Source organism: Hippocampus guttulatus, chromosome 1 (genome assembly GCF_054856545.1).
Source record: "Hippocampus guttulatus isolate MCC_2025c chromosome 1, RoL_Hgut_1.0, whole genome shotgun sequence".
NCBI lineage: Eukaryota > Metazoa > Chordata > Actinopteri > Syngnathiformes > Syngnathidae > Hippocampus > Hippocampus guttulatus.
The window spans coordinates 3,362,378-3,379,125 of record NC_141261.1 but is presented as its reverse complement, the minus strand read 5'-3'; the positions used below and the strand labels follow the sequence as shown (position 1 = coordinate 3,379,125).

Below are 16,748 nucleotides of genomic sequence, written 5' to 3'. Positions count from 1 at the left end.
GATCACTGTATTCTGCTGACTCGTTTGCAGCACTTGGTGGGCATTGGTGGCAGTGCTCTTGAGTGGTTTAGGTCCTATTTAGCTGACAGAACCTTTTGTGTCAGCCTTGGCTGCTCTGAGTCACGCACTGCTCCCCTGTCATGTGGTGTTCCACAGGGCTCAATTCTGGGGCCTCTGCTGTTCTTGCTGTATCTGCTCCCATTGGGTTCCATCTTAAGGAAACATGGTATTCCCTTCCACTGCTATGCAGATGACTGCTAAATCTATGTCCCACTGAGCAAAAAAGACGCCTTCTCATTGAGGCCACTTCTATCCTGCCAGGAAGAAATCAAAACCTGGATGGCACAAAATTTCTTGAATTTCAATGAAAAGAAAACAGAAGTGATCTTGTTTGGTCCCAGCGGCCCTTGTACATCCCATCCTGTATACTTGGGCCCCCTGTCTCCTTATCTTAAGTCAACAGTCTCAAACTTGGGCCTTAAACTGGACAGTGATTTCAAACTTGACCGGCAAATTGGTGCCGTTGTTAAATCCAGCTTCTTTCACCTTATACAGCTGGCCAAAGTAAAACCTCTCCTCTCTAGTGAACACTTTGAGACAGTAATTCATGCCTTTGTCACATCCCGGCTCGATTACTGCAATGCCCTTTATAATAATAATAATAATGCATTTTATTTAAAAGCGCCTTTCATGCCACCCAAGGACACTGTACAGACAATAAGAAAATACAATGTAAAAATTAGTAAACGAGATATTATATAAAAACAGGACATAAAATCATAAAATCATAAAAACATAGGAAATGGAAGAGCTATGTGTTGTAGGCAATCCTGAACAGGTGTGTTTTTAGACGGGACTTGAAAGTGGAAAGAGGTGTGCAGTTTTGGAGGTCCGGAGGTAGGTTGTTCCAGAGCTTTGGAGCAGCGTGACTGAAGGCTCTGGCTCCCATGGTGCTCAGTCGGGCAGGGGGCACTGACAGGCGGAGGGAGGACGAGGATCTGAGGGAGCGAGAGGGGATATGCACCTGGAGAAGGTCGGATAGGTAAGGAGGGGCCAGGTTGTGGATGGCCATATATGTATATAGAAGCAGTTTGTAATTGATGCGATGTTGAACAGGGAGCCAGTGAAGCTGTTGGAGAACGGGGGTGATGTGCTGCTGGGAAGATGTTTTTGTGATGATGCGAGCAGAGGCGTTTTGGACCAGCTGGATTTTATGAAGGGACTTTTGAGGTAGGCCGAAGAGGAGAGCGTTGCAGTAATCAAGGCGGGATGTGACAAGACTGTGGACAAGAATAGTTTACTTTGGAGTCAGCCAGTCCTCCATTAGTCCTGAGCTCATCCGCCCCTACGCACCTGCCCGGCGCCTCAGGTCTGCGGACCAGACATTATTAGAAGTACCAAGAACTAAACTGAGGCTCAGAGGGGATCAAGCCTTTTCTGTTGCTGGTCCCTCTCTCTGGAATGACCTCCCACTGACCATTTGGCAAGCCTCCTCGCTGCCCATCTTCAAAACACACCTCAAAACTCACTTGTATTCTTTGGCATTCGACTCAGCATTACTTAGATTTGTTCTTGGTTTTACTGTTCTGTGCTTTCTACCGTCTTTGTTACCGATTGGTTTTACTGTTTATTGTATAGCACTTTGTATGCAGCGATGGCTGTTCGAAAGTACTCTATAAATGCAGTTGAGTTGAGTTGAGTTTGGACCTATACTGATGTGTGAAGGGGAAATATACATGTATATATCCAATACTAACATTAATTGACAAATGTAAATTATATATCTGAGGTATCAAATAAAACACTGTTTTTAAAAATATAACTGTGGGAGACATTCTTCTCATTATTTTACAAACTAACCTAAATCACATACCTGATTTACGGTATTAAAATCCCAAATCTTGGGTCCAAAGTTGTTTGTTCACTCACTCTCACGCACGCTTTTAGCACAGGTGTAAAATGGTGGGAACCGCAGTATCAAACTGAGGGCTTGGGAATTAGGTAGCACTGATGGTTTTTACTGTGGAAAGTTTGGGAGAGCACTGCAATCGCAAAAGGAAGTTTGAAGTGATGGAAGAGGAAATGTTGTCGGAAGACAAACATATTATTGATTTACAAAAACCGAATCGACGACTCACGACTACTCCATAAAGTTAGCTGAAACCAGCACCTGATTAAAAGCCATAATTTGCTTCATTTAACCTATCCTGAGAGCATTGCAAATGGATTTTTCTGCATCTAAATCTTGCACACTTTAAAAAATGTTGTGGGAGAGGTCAAATGTTCCCATGTATGTGTTGAAAGGATTTTATGGGTTATATGGCATGACTCCTTCTTGTGACTGGCTTTTGTCTGTCACTTTTATTGCTCTCATTTATCAGAATCTAAGTAGATTTGTGATGATTGGATGCTGGCAGACTTTGGGAAATTAGATTGCCAGAGCGAGCCGGCCATGATCTGGTCTTAAGTGGGCTCTGAAGTGAAAAACCTAATGTGCTGGAATTGGACTCTAATGTGAACCAAGTCGGTAACTCTCTCTATCACAAGCCATAAGCAGCGGGGAGGACAGAGCAAAATGTGAGCTCATTTATACAGCCCGGTACATCTTAATAGACATTAGATCATGCCAGATTACAAAATCTTCTGAAGCACAGCTGAAAACTGAGGAAGACATCAACCTCAGAGCTGAAAGGTTTTGTGTTCAAATCTCAGTTGAGGCACTGCAGTGTTTGACTTTACATTTTTTCCCTTTTTTCCAAATATTGATTTGAATAAAAGTTGCAACATTCTAAATTTCATGTTACGTATTTCTCCCCTCAAATTTTGGTTGATAACTCAGCCTTACAAAGTGAGGCAAGGAGGCAGTTGTGTTTGGAGACATGGTATACTCATTGTTGATGCATAGTGGGGGTTGGGGGGATTCTCACCTCATTCATTCCTTTCACCTCTGAATGTCTCTCAGCAGCAAGTCAATTACTGTGGCCTTTAATGGAGTCTCAACAAGCCATAGATAACACACATTTGTAGCCTGAACACACACATTTGTAGCCTGAAAGCCTAAGGGTGTGTGTGTGTGTGTGTGTGTGTGTGTGTGTGTGTGTGTGTGTGTGTGTGTGTGTGTGTGTGCGTGCGTGTGTGTGTGTGTGTATAATTGTGTGTCCTAAGTGATTATATGTGTTACATTGTGCGTTGCTGCAAATTATGTGACTTTGGACAGGAGGTGCCATGGCCACCTTGAGTTGTCCATGTTTCAAAATCAATTGGTTTCTACTTAGGCGACGTAATCAAAGATTGCTCAAAAAAAAAAAAAAGATCAGTTGAAAAACTCGGGCTGGCATTTAAACAGAGACACCAGGTACATTGGCCAAAAATGAAACAAAAAAAACAAAAAACAAAAACCCAATAGGGCACCGCTCGAGTACCGTACAAAATTACCATCTTGGCAATTTGTATACTGTAGTAATAAAAAGGAGACTACTTAGTATAGTATACAGTAATGCCCCTATAATTAAACGACAAAGTCAAGAATCATCATTTGAAGGTTTTGTGCTGCCAGAAGCAGCATGTAATAATTCACAATTGATCATATTTCAATTCATATTTTCCATTTGGTTCTCTTTAATCAGAATCAGAATCAAAGAAAAACATGAATTTTGAATAGTTGACAACAACCGTTTGAGACTGACCAGTGCCAAACTGAGTGTCGTCAAAAACAAACAAAATGTTTGATGAAAGGTCATGATTAAAGAGACTAGATTACGCTTTTATTTTTTTTAATGGCCATGTTCGAAAATTAGCATCATAGCTCGGCCTTCATCTCAACCAGCAAGTAGGTTCGTCATGCAATCTTATGACAAAATGTTATTCCAGCAAAACTAATTTTTGTTGTGCTCCTTGCCCCTCATATCGTAGTTAATTGTAGCAGAGTAACACTTGGCGTCATTAGATTACAAAGATATAACACCCATATGCCTGACTTGGAAGTGCCAGCACCTGGTAAAGTGCCAAATTATTCGGCAGATATAAAAAGACGACAAACACCTGTTCAAATGCTACGTTTGTTTGATGTAAAAACAAAAAATGACAAGGAGAAACCTTTTCCACACATATCAACCTGCAGACTGCATGACTCAAAAAACAAATAAATAAATAAAAACAAATGAAAGAAAGAAAGGAAACCAAGTAGAGACGGTACGTAAAAATAAACCAGTGAGATCTGAGCACAAAAAAACTGCCATTTGAACTCTGTTGTGCAGGGGCGGTTCTGGATCAATTTCACTGAGGGGGCCGGGCTGGGGCCAGGGGTTTTGATGGGGGGGCACATTCAACCCAGGGCTAAAAAGACAGATTCGAAATCTTATTTGACTTTTTATTTCTTCAGACTTTGAAATTGTAGTCATAACATTACAGTGATGAGAAAAAAACAGTATTAGGAGGGCTAAAATGTCTGCAAGCGTAACAATACGTCTGTTGAGAATATTCAAGCCAGGGAATGATATGGTACCAGCCTGCCGGGGACAAAAATTGCAAATACACTGGAGCTAGATGTTTTACATGCATATAATTATCCAAATTTTAAAAGGCAATGTCTTATATATTGATCCTGTTAAATAAAAATTAAAATAAAAAGGGAGACTAAAAAAGTTACACACACACACACACACGCGCGCGCACACACACACACACACACAAACACGCGCACGCACACACACACACACACACTCGCACACACAAACACGCGCGCACACACACACACATGCGCGCGCACACGCACACACGCACACACACACACACACTCGCACACACAAACACGCGCGCACACACACACACACACGCGCGCGCACACGCACACACGCGCGCACACGCAAATAGCACTCGTGTCGTGGTAATTTCCTTCTCTGCGGACTGCTTCTCATTTTCCCGCTCATTTTTAAATGGCGCAGCGCACTAAAGGGTCCGACTAGAATGTTAAATCACGCACTTTGGTTCCACCTTTCGCGTCGGCGACTCGGCACGACTGCGTGATCTGCGCTCGGAGGGGGGGCCACAGGGGGGGGGGGGCAGAATCGGTGCTACAGGGGCACTGGCCCCCGTTGCCCCCCCCCCCCCCCCAGAACCGCCACTGCTGTTGTGTCGACTTATCCGCTGTTCATGTATTTCAGGAAGAAAAGAAGATGGCTGCGTTGGTATTCTATCTCAGCTAAAATGTCCTCACGTGTTATTTTTAATATCTCGATGCATTCGGCTGGGTTTCCCTGTGGTGAGTTTTTGTTCTGATACATTTGCATGTGGGCGCGGATAAAGATCCGAGCAGGAGACTTCATCTGCTTGATACAATGTCTCTTATCTGACCTTTTTGGCAACAAAAAACAATAAACTGCGCAAGCTCTTTTGGTTTTCAAATATTCATCTTTGTCTCCACGGTTGGATAACACGGATTATTATTCCACACCAGCCACTACCGGTGACCAATGGTCCTATCGGGCTTTTCGCATCAATCTACAGTTCTGGAGGGCAGCTCGTGTCACAGTATTTCTCTAGTGGTGTCATTGAGTGTTTTACAGACATTGGCGGGCTAAAGTCTGATTCTGAGGATTGTTTGTTTTCCCGGGAAGTCTTTTCATGTGCTAATGGACGATCATCTGAGCTTTATGGGCTGGTATCAGAGATGTCACCGTAAAACTATCCACGTCATCCTTCTAACCGCTTTTAAATTCTCAAATGCATTGTCATAAATTGTGCTGTTGGTTTCTAGGTTTATTCACGTAGAGCGGGGCTGTCAAACTCATTTTAGTCACGGGCCAATTTGGAGTTACGCCTTCCCTCAGAGGGCCGTTATGACAGTGAAACCACAAAATTATCATTTGTACACCACAAATGAATAGATTACTAGTTTTGATCATTCAAGTCAATTGTAATAGTTTGTTCAATTATTGTTCAAGTGAGTGTAAACAGGATAACAAAATGATTGCAAAATCTCAACGTCATTTATTTCACATGACAATTTGATATTTCGGTACAGATTTTAGCAAGTTGACACACATGATTTGCTTTCGCGGGCCACATAAAATGACCTGGCGGGCCGGATCTGGCCCCCGGGCCTTGAGTTTGAAAGGTGTGACGAAGGGTATTTAAATGAGGTGGTAAGGACCAGGCAGTTTCGTATTGCGTTAGTCATTTACAAGTCATGAGAAGACTGTTTACTTACGAAACGTTGTGGATGGGGGATTTTATTTTCACCTTTCGACCTAAGTCATGCGGTGCACACAATGGTGAAAAAGTTTTTTTTTTTTTTGCTATGGTCAGTCATCAGCAACTTTTTTTAAAACACTCGACTAAAACAATATCATCTGGCATCGTGTTATTTTTTAAATCAGGATCAGTGTGATATCTTTTGAATTGTTAAACTTTGCACCCGAGCAATATTTTAGTAAGATGTGTTATGTTGTAATTTTGACACATGTATCTGTCCCCAAAAATCGATGCGGATGAGAGTACTGATCCGTATAGGAATGACAAGACTGGCTTAAAGTGACGGCAGAAAGTTGGAAATCTGAGCGCAATTCAACTGTGAATGAGTGGGTGTTTGCTGTTTTTGGTTGAAGGTTGATGTTGAAGGTTGAAGCACACAAACAATATGGACTCAGCTCAGAGGAGGGACCCGGGGATGTTTTTACGATCCAATATTCTCTCTATATTGTCGTTATTCCTTTGAATAAAATTCCTAGTGAAGAGAATCCACTGGGTTTAAGGCGTTTTAAAATATTCAAAAAGGCAACCGCCAGAATGGAGATGAGCAGTGGTCAGTTGACCTGAAAGAATCTCTCTAATTTCTTTTTCCAGGTCCTTGTTGACTTTCAAAGTACGATGTGAGTGTGCAGGCGCTGAAGGAAATGTCATGTTTAGGAATGGTGCTTTACACTGAGGAGAGGCGACACACTCTCTGCATGTTTCAGGACATGTTTCCATGACAACAGCGTTGCTAAAAACTGAAACCTCACTCTGATGACTGTATTATAGCTACAGGTTTTTGGAAATAACACCATTTGGAGTTACATGTATGACTTTTCCACAACTGCACAATATGACTGAGAATTAAAAAAAAAACCTGTTCGTGTCTTCAGTAACCACCGCATTGGATCACGAAGATGATTGTTTTCTCTTGTGTTTATCTTCAGGCTGAGATTAATAGAAGCCAATCAGTATTCAAAGAGTCTCATTTGGACAGATGATGTTTTCTGTGCCTTGTCATTTGATGGAATTAATTATCTTGTCAAATGTTGGAAATGCATACTCGTCTTTCATTTATTTTGGAATTAGACTTCTCAGTCACAACCTGCCAACTGTTTGAAATGGTGATTCTGTCAGAAAGAGTTTCCCAAAAGTGTTGGTGGAAGAGCAGTCTGAAAAGTCTTCTTCCTTTTTTTTTCAATTGGAATGTGGATTTGGTGGTGTCTAAACATTTAGGCCTGGGTGGAGTTTGGTAATGCCACGGAGAACAACTTTTAGTCAGCGGATGTGATGGACCATTTGAGTGTATGTGGTGCAGATGGGGGCGGCCTGGTAGTCCTGTGGTTAGCACGTCGGCTTCACAGTGCAGAGGTACCGGGTTCGATTCCAGCTCCGGCCTCCCTGTGTGGAGTTTGCATGTTCTCCCCGGGCCTGCGTGGGTTTTCTCCGGGTGCTCCGGTTTCCTCCCACATTCCAAAAACATGCATGGCAGGCTGATTGGATGCTCTAAATTGTCCCTAGGTGTGAGTGTGGGCGTGGATGGTTGTTCGTCTCTGTGTGCCCTGCGATTGGCTGGCGACTGATTCAGGGTGTCCCCCGCCTACTGCCCGGAGACGGCTGGGATAGTCTCCAGCACCCCCCGCGACCCTAGTGAGGATCAAGCGGTTCGGAAAATGGATGGATGGATGGATGGTGCAGATGGGGCACTACAGACCTCGACTTAGGATGCTGTGGGTTGAACACTTCTGATCGTCTGCCCAAGCAAAGTCTTTCTGTTGGCTTCATCAGACTGCGCTCTTTGACTTTCACTGGGATGAATAAATTGACTGCAGCGAGGGATCACTTCCTAATCTGAGACTATGGCTGCACCCAGGAAAGGGTGGCATTCCCTCTCCAGTTCAAGGATGTGAACGGTGCACCGCCCTGACGTGGTGAAGTACGATTTACGAGTTAATGCAGGTTCCCGCACTCACCCGTTGGCTTGAGCTGCGGGTGATGTCTGAATGGAGATGCTCATGGAACAAGCAAGGTGAGAACGTCACAATCAAGAATCTTGTTCCGGAGGAGCCCGATGCGGGTTAGCTTGGGCATCAGTTTAGGATGCCTCCTGATGAGTTGTTCAGGGCACGTCTAACCGTGCAGAGGCCCCGGGGAAGATGCCAACCATGTGAGTGTCAGAATCAATGGGATCACTCCTCCCAACCGTTATTGAGGGAAATCACCACATTATAAAAAAATAATAATAATAATAAATGGAAATAAAACTACCCAAATTAAAGCCCAACACATGCTTGGACCACATGCCACTGAGAGAGAGAGAGAGAGAGAGAGAGAGAGAGAGGGGAAAGGGAGAGGGAGAATGAGAGAGTGGGAGAGCACATTCAACAAATGCTATTGCGAGGAGTGGCTGAGGAGTCGAGGGAGGAGTGAAGAGGCAGAATGCTACCGTGGCTGAATTCTCCTCCTTGCACTTCTTCATAAGCATCTTATAGTTTATTTAGAAATATGACGTAAGGCATTTTGCTTGCTATTTTTACATTTTTCAGCTGCTGCTCAAGGGATTGTTCCTCTCTTACGCTGGAGCTCGTTACTGAAGGTAAATTATAATGGTTTCATTATTTGAAATCAGATTGTCTGTACAATATTTTGAACATGTTCCTCTCAAAACCGCTTTGTCTCCAGGGTGCTCAAAGGAGAAGGAGGGAGCGGGGCCCACCTAGAGGAGCACCGTACAGCTTTTGAAGGGACACTTCCTGGAGACAGAAGAGATTCAGAGAAAGCAAGGCTTAAGGGCTTTGATGTTAAAAGAATACAAGTGGATTCACACCCAAAGAAGCGCCCGTGGAGGAAAAATGACAGGATCTTTGTTGATTTGAACTCCAAGAAGACTTTTTTGTTCATTCCAAAAGAATTCCAACAGTAGCTGGACAGTCAAGACATACATAAGGATCTAGATGTCCACTCCTCACACCTAGACTTGTTTGAGATCCATCTTTATCTTCAAGTGTGCATGAATGCGTTGCCCTGGAAATATTCAGACACGTCCTTGATATGACTCATTAGGGACTCTTGGGTTCCCGTCCAAAACATGGAGAACGTGTCTGAGGCTGGCGTCTTTGCGCCGCCACTGTGCGACGACTCTGTTGACTTCTACGGTCTCTCCTCGGGCAACCGCACCGATCTGAACTGCACGCCTCCGTCCGAGTTCTACTTCTACGCTGACCTCTACGTCATCTTGCCCGTCATCTACTCGGTCATCTGTGCCGTGGGCCTGACCGGCAACACGGCCGTCATCTACGTGATCCTCAAAGCTCCCAAGATGAAGACGGTCACCAATATGTTCATCCTCAACCTGGCCATCGCCGACGACTTGTTCACGTTGGTGCTCCCGATCAGCATCGCCGAGCACCTGCTGCATTACTGGCCTTTCGGGGAGGTTTTGTGCAAAATCATCCTCAGCATCGACCACTATAACATCTTTTCCAGTATCTACTTCCTGACTGTGATGAGCGTGGACCGCTACCTGGTGGTCCTGGCCACAGTGAGGTCCAAGCGCATGCCGTACCGCACCTACCGGGCAGCCAAGATTATCTCCTTGTGCGTGTGGGTTCTCGTCATCCTCATCGTGATGCCGTTCAGCATTTTCGCCGGCGTCTTCATCGACCCCAACGATGGCAGGAAGAGCTGCGTGCTCAGCTTCCCCGCACCAGAGAGCTCGTGGTTCAAAGCCAGTCGGATCTACACCCTCATCTTGGGCTTCGCCATTCCCGTGTCCACCATTTGCATCTTGTACACCTTGATGCTCTACAAGCTGAGGAACATGCGCCTCAACAGCAACGCCAAAGCGTTGGACAAAGCCAAAAAGAAAGTCACCATCATGGTCTTCATCGTGTTGGCCGTCTGCTTGTTCTGCTGGACGCCGTTCCACCTCAGCACCATTGTGGCCCTGACCACCGACTTGAGGACCACACCGCTGCTCATTGGGATCTCCTACTTCATCACCAGCCTCAGCTACGCCAACTCCTGCCTAAACCCGTTTCTTTACGCCTTTCTGGATGACAGTTTTAGGAAGGCCTTCAAGAAGATGCTGGAATGTCGGCCTGCGTGAGAGCAGCCACTCCAGAGAAAGTAAAAAATAAAATAAAATAAACTAAAATAAAATAAAAAATGGTACATTTGTTCAAGCGACACCAGAAAAAAAACAAACAAACAAGTGTGGACATCTCAATGTTTGGTGTAGTTGTTTCCACGAACAAAATTATGTCCACCACCATTTTGTGTGGCATTAGCCAATGACCTGGAAAAAATAAATCAACAAAGAGTCAAGTGCTGATATCAACTAAATATTTCAAACGTGAAAATGTTAAAGTTTGTTGTTGCAGTCACATGTATTTTAAAAAAAATACGGGTTTTCAACACTAATATGTATAATCATAAATTTGTTCATAGGTAAACTGATTGTCCACTAAGATGTTTTAAGTGTTGTTTTGACACATCATATTGAAATAAAAGTTAATTAGAGTCACAGGTAAGCTGGAACTTATCTTGGCTGACTTTGAGCAAGAGGTGGGCTACATCTTGGAATGGTCCCAAGCCGATCAGAAGGCACATTAGAAAAACAAGCATTCACACTCACAATCACAACTGCGGCCAATTTAAGTCTTGTGTAATGTGGAAGGAAGACACAGTACCTGCTGGAAACCCACACAAGCACAGCGAGAACATTAGCATGATTGTTTAATTCATGAAGTGTTTGAAAAGTACAAAATGATGTGTGCCATTGTCTTGTGGAACAGTGGAAAGTTGATCCACAACCGTTTGTTCTCACTGAGCAAAATTTGAGACTCCCTTTTAGTATTAATATGGTATTCCTTCACAAATCTCCACGTGCATTAACAGAGACAATTGGCGGAGTTCCTTAGAGTCTTTGTTATCGTATTCGTGTTCATGCTGAATGCTGTTGACGTGATGTCTTTTGCAAAAAAAAATAAAAAATCCGCCGATTGACTCGTGTTGCTTCGGGCCTGAAATTACACAAACACGGGCCAGTGGGCCTGCTACCTTAAGATGGTTTCGGTCTAATTTATGTTTGTGTGCTTTCGTCGCCCCCTGGCAACTATAGACGCTCATTACACAGTCATACCTTGTCACCAAACCATAATTTCTTTTTCCTTTAAAAGGCCCGCGGTGGGGAAAAAAAAAAACCTGACACACATATAAAAAGCAATACAGTACTCAAAGAAAAATGGATTTTACTTTTGTACTTTATGAACCACAGTTCAATATTTCATCCATCCATCCATTTTCAACATTGCTTAAACTCTAGAGCAGGGGTCACCAATGTGTTGCCCACGGGCACCATATAGACGCCGAACATCACATCAGTAACCCGCGGGCCTGCTCTAAAGAGGTTCACCAGTCACGGGACATTGACATTTTCTAAGAATGGTGTAGAAGTAATCATTTGAAAATATAAACACTGGCAGAGATTAAGAGAGCCTCTTGATATTTATCTGGCTCCTAACTAAAGCATTAACGCGATCAGTGTCTTCACATACATGAGTATTGTGAATTCGTAATAATTTTCAGATGTGTACATTTATCTAGTAGCCCTCTGTTTTAATCAGCACCCAAGAAGTAACTCTCAGTTTCAAAAAGTCTGGTGACTCCTGCTGTCGAGGGTCACAGGGTTTGTTGGCGGCTATCCCAGTTGACTTCAGCCCCAGTCAGTCGCAGGGCACATATGGAGACGAACAACCATTCAAACCCACATACACACCATCACTAAGTGGGAACCGATCCTAAGCGGACCACACACAGGGGAGTGTACTGCTACATCATCAGTGATTATTGCATTTATTCAATCCCATTAACACTTGCAGGCTGTACTGTATTGAATTCAACGAACTGAACATACTGCCTTCGAAATAAACAAATACAAATAAAAAAGATAAAGAAAAATTTGCAACTAGTTGATTTGAAAATATTCATTTTGCATTTTTAAATGTGTTTCGATTCCGATCAAAATTTTACCCTATCTATTTTTATTTAGTGTTACTACAGACACTCTGAGTCTCAACTGCTCTATGCATATAGTCCTCTCTAATGGACAACCCGTTTCTCAACAAAATTGGAGGATCGCAATTGTTTGTGTGACGTGTGAGTCAACATTTGAGAAAGTAGCAAAAAGCATTTTAATCTTTCTTTTCTTCTCATAGATTTCCTTTCGGACCATATTTTTTGAAGGACAACTTCAAAAATTCAATTTGTTCCTCTTGTGAAAAGTGTCTGACTTTTCAGTATTATTAGTGTAAGGAGGTCAAAAAGTTTTCATTTTATCCTATTTGGTGTTAAAAGTTTCTGTCTTTTTAGCCATTCAATCTAATCATCCGAATCATTAAATGTAGGCAATACTGTATGCGCAATACAGTTTGGTCTTTTTAACTAAAGTTGAATCTGCTAGGCAAAAAAATAAAGGTTAAAAAATATAATGATTAAAAAGGGATTTTTTCGAATGGCTTCTTTCATGCCTGTTTCCCATTGAAAACGGAATATAATGAGTGACTTGAAGGGTCTGAGTGTTTCAAATGAAAGATTCTTTGCTGTTTCACTTTGTGAGTCAGTGGCAGGGACTTTGAATTCATCAAGGTTGCTGCGAATTCTTTTTTGTGTTTTTATCTTGACATCATTATTCAGTCACTTTGTAAAATTCGCCTTTGCAACACTTCCAACTTGCAACAAGTTTGTCTTGCTTTCTTTTATGGGATAGACGTGTTGAATGTGATATGGGTCCATTGTTGCATAATTTCACATGACTGCTTCATTGATGTTTCATCTGTTACCTGTTCTGTAACTCAAATTTAATGTTTGTGTTTAGACCTGTGGTATATTTATGTATTGATGGACAGTAGCCGACTGGTGCAGACATTGAATCACCTGCATGCATGTTGTTGTTTGTCATTTGTTGGAAAAAAAAAAGGAGAAGAAGGTGAGGTCGTGCTCCAAATAGATGCTTGGGTTATTCCCAAGGTCATGTTCATCAGCACTGATCCAAACAGTGGCAGAATGAATTAGTGACCCGCTGGCAAAAGGTCAGTTTCAATCTTATCGACCGGCTGTTGCTTCCTCTTGTTATAAATGCATTACACAAAAAAAAATCTTGACAGAAAAGTGCTTGTTCTTTTTCACTTTGTAGTGTTACCATGTGTTTGTATTCTTCCACATACAGCAAAGAGTTAAATAAATAGCACTGTATGTATGAACTCACAAATAATGACATCAATAAAGCTAAATTCAAGGTGGTGATCGTGTGAAATGTCTGAAAATCAATCATACATACTCAACTCAACTGTATTTATAGATCACTTTCAAACAGCCATCGCTGTATACAAAGTGCTGTACATGGAGCAATTAACATATACAACATACAATAATTCTAGACAAGTAAAATCTAGTCAAGTAACGTTTCACACCCACATTCAACCCATTGGACAATTTCGCTTCTTCATTAAACCTGACATGCATGTTTTTGGAATGTTGAAGCTAGAGAAGCCAGAGAAAACCCAAAGCATAGGGGAACATAAAAACTCCACACAAGAGGGCTAGAAGGTTGAACCCTAACCTCAAGACTAGGGCAGTTGTGCTGACCACAAATCATGTTTACCAACCGCAATTTTACATTGTAAAAGAACAACAAACAGGTAGTCACAAAAACTAAATATGATCTTGTTTCAATTAACTCACAAATGTGAAATCTGGGTCTCTTCCATTTGGATGAATGGCAACAGGTGGATACACACGGTAATAAGACCTTCTGCCAACTATTCATTATGAAATACTATTAGAAGATGAGTATCTATTTTCAGAGAAATCAAATGTAATTGTATCATTTCCAGGTCCAGTGACGTGCCACAACAACCAGGGTGGGAATCACTACACCAGACTACACTAGTGTGCGTGTGTGTGTGTGCGTGTGCGTGTGTGTGTGTGTGTGTGTGTGTGTGTGTGTGTTGCATACCATATGATAATGTATTACAATATACCTATTGTATTCTGCCTATTCTAAATAGTATACAGTGCATACGACGGTCATTAGAATAGGCATGTTGCACTTTGACCACTAAGGGGCACCAACGGCACATGATGCGGTCTGTTGGGCGTAATCGTGGTTGACTGCTGCATTCAGGATCGCGGAGTCCACGTGAACGTCAACAATGATACTGTATTGCCATGACTAATCCTAACTGCAATGTGTGTGGCCAATTTAGTCTTGAAACACATTTTTAGCCGAATGACTAATGTAACACGGAACCACTACACATCACAATTAACATGCCGTGCAATTTAAATAATAACAGACAACAATGACATTTGGATTGTAATTTAAAGACACGGGCGGGTAGGTTAATATTTTATATTAACATGAAGGACATTTTTCAAACCAAATGAACAAGATACATATCATATGAAAACGTTCTTGATAATCAAGATTAGACCGACAACAACTGTAAATCAATATAAAATAAATCAGTGAAGTGGTCTATAGTAAAGTTTCAGCAGGCATACAAGACCCAATACAAACAAGGTGCCCCCTCGGGAATAATGAAGACTCCTGCAAATGTAAACATTCTAGTTTTGAGGTTACATAACACCATTGCTGCTTACACATGTGCATGATCAAAAGATGACATGATGATTGCTGCTTTGGTCTGGTGGTCGCACCGCTAATGAGTGGTGGCGAAATTGCTAATTAATGCTATGCGTGAAGACTCTGCAGACTCCACTCACATGTTTATGCTTTCCACATAATCACGTGTGTGGTAGTACTTCTTCAAAAGAAGAAACATGTTTTGAATGTTGCCCTTTTCTGAAGGTACTCACAGACGACAAACTGTATTTCCACGACCAAAAGGCACACTTAACTCGTTGAATACCACCCCTTTTCACTGGAGCAACCCCCTCAATCCCTCACATTTTACTGAATTTTGACTGATTTGCAAGGCCCACAGAATTTTCTGTTCTATGGCTATATATACATGCAACCTGTCAAAAGAAAGGTGAGACTCTCTTCTTTCAGCAGAAAAAAAAGTTTGTTTCTATCTTTCTCCGTTCGTTGGCAATCAGCATTAGAAAACTGCTAAGTTTTATGGAAAAGGCCGATTTTCTGCAGAAATCCAGAGAAAATGAGCTTTTTGTAAAAGCATGCATTTCAAGCATCATTTCAAGTTTTACACTATTTTTTGCTTTTGTGGCAGCTCAAATACCTCAATAATGTGTTCCTCCTACATAAGAACATTACAAATAATGTTTTTGTAGCAAAATAATTTATTTGCACACAACAAAACTATTGAACTATGAACAAAAGTGCAGCTGTGGAGAAGATGGTTTTTGGCTTCCATCCAGTTTGTCACCATCGATTCATCCCACCACGTCCAGATGCACGACCTATAAATTATAGAAACATAAAAGGTTGCAAATATATCTTGCTGCAGAGTGAGGTACAATCATTTTATTTACCTTTCTTTCCACCACCAAAGCGAGGAGTCGTCATCTTTTGGCTTCTGGTTGGACAATCTGTAATGTATAGAAGTATGTACAATTAACACACTTTTATTTTTCTATTTTTTTTATTATTGCTTTCCACTTACATTTCAACATCTCTCACACACACACATACATGCTCGCACACCGCTATTTACACCATTCATTCCAAGTTGCTCAGCATCCAATTTGAAATGAAATGGAATATGAATTTAACACTAGTGGTTTTAGCAGAGCTGAGCGGACCAAATGTGTCCCGTTTTTTTTTTTTTAAACCTATGGCGACATGCAAGTCAGCGCATACTTTCATCCACATCTACGAGACGCATCAACCGTACATAAATGATTAGTGTTACTGGCAATTTCATAGTATAGCGGGGAATGTAGCGTAAGAATGTAGCATAAGAAGTGATGAAGTTTTGAATGGGAACTTGCAAGCTAGTCAGCAGTTACCTCCTCGTTCCAGCGGCTCTGGCGAGGACTCTCAGCTGCTTTCCGTTATGTCCGAAGGCACGTATTAGTCCGACAGATCGGGATCCAAATCACTCTCCAACTCATCGTTTTCGCCGTCGTCTTTACGAGACGATTCCAACGAATCGCTGACGTGTGCCCGGCGTCGGCCATGCGAAGCAATGCAGCCTCTTTGCCGTCATCGCTGGAAGTCGCCGGGTAGACGATTTGTGGGCGATGTGGGGCATCGGGAGGCACAAAATGCTCTGCCAAGCAATGATCGCTGACGTGGAGCAAGTTCATCTTCATCAGATGAACTCGAAACTCGGCGTGAGCTATGCGGGCCGCGTGTAGCACGCCATGTTTGTGCAGGCCGACGTTCGTTTGACGGGTGCCGCTTTCGATTAGTGACCGAAGCGTCATTTTCTCTTCCACACAAACACCATCTCCTTTGTTGTTTTGTTTCGAGGACGCTTTTATACCGAAAAAAAATCATTTTTAGTTAGTTATTTCCTTTTCTCCATCGT

The 16,748-nt window shown here is 42.4% G+C and overlaps 1 protein-coding gene and 1 long non-coding RNA gene across 4 annotated transcripts; one reads left to right on the top strand and one right to left on the bottom strand.

The window, feature by feature from the left end:
• The first annotated feature begins 5,115 nt into the window (after window positions 1-5,115).
• Window positions 5,116-13,534, top strand: npbwr2b (neuropeptides B/W receptor 2b). Of its 2 annotated transcripts, XM_086103270.1 has the most exons (3): window positions 5,116-5,260; window positions 8,778-8,827; window positions 8,914-13,534. In XM_086103270.1, the coding sequence occupies exon 3, from the start codon at window positions 9,320-9,322 to the stop codon at window positions 10,337-10,339; it is 1,020 nt and encodes a 339-aa protein (XP_085959396.1). In that variant the 5' UTR covers window positions 5,116-5,260; window positions 8,778-8,827; window positions 8,914-9,319; the 3' UTR covers window positions 10,340-13,534. The 2 variants fall into 2 exon arrangements, with proteins under 2 accessions (XP_085959396.1, XP_085959473.1); XM_086103347.1 differs by lacking the exon at window positions 5,116-5,260 and having other exon boundaries at window positions 8,605-8,827.
• A 2,001-nt stretch (window positions 13,535-15,535) lies between these two features.
• LOC147210064 (uncharacterized) lies at window positions 15,536-16,268 on the bottom strand. Of its 2 annotated transcripts, XR_015102922.1 has the most exons (3): window positions 16,225-16,268; window positions 15,748-15,804; window positions 15,536-15,675 (listed from the first exon to the last, which is right to left on the bottom strand). It is a non-coding gene; the product is annotated as an uncharacterized LOC147210064 (long non-coding RNA). The 2 variants fall into 2 exon arrangements; XR_015102921.1 differs by lacking the exon at window positions 16,225-16,268 and having other exon boundaries at window positions 15,748-15,827.
• Between the last annotated feature and the right edge of the window lie 480 nt (window positions 16,269-16,748).

What these genes read in the sequence shown, in the direction of transcription:
- npbwr2b (XM_086103270.1), top strand. Translation starts at nt 9,320, where the DNA reads ATGGAGAACGTGTCTGAGGCTGGCGTCTTTGCGCCGCCACTGTGCGAC.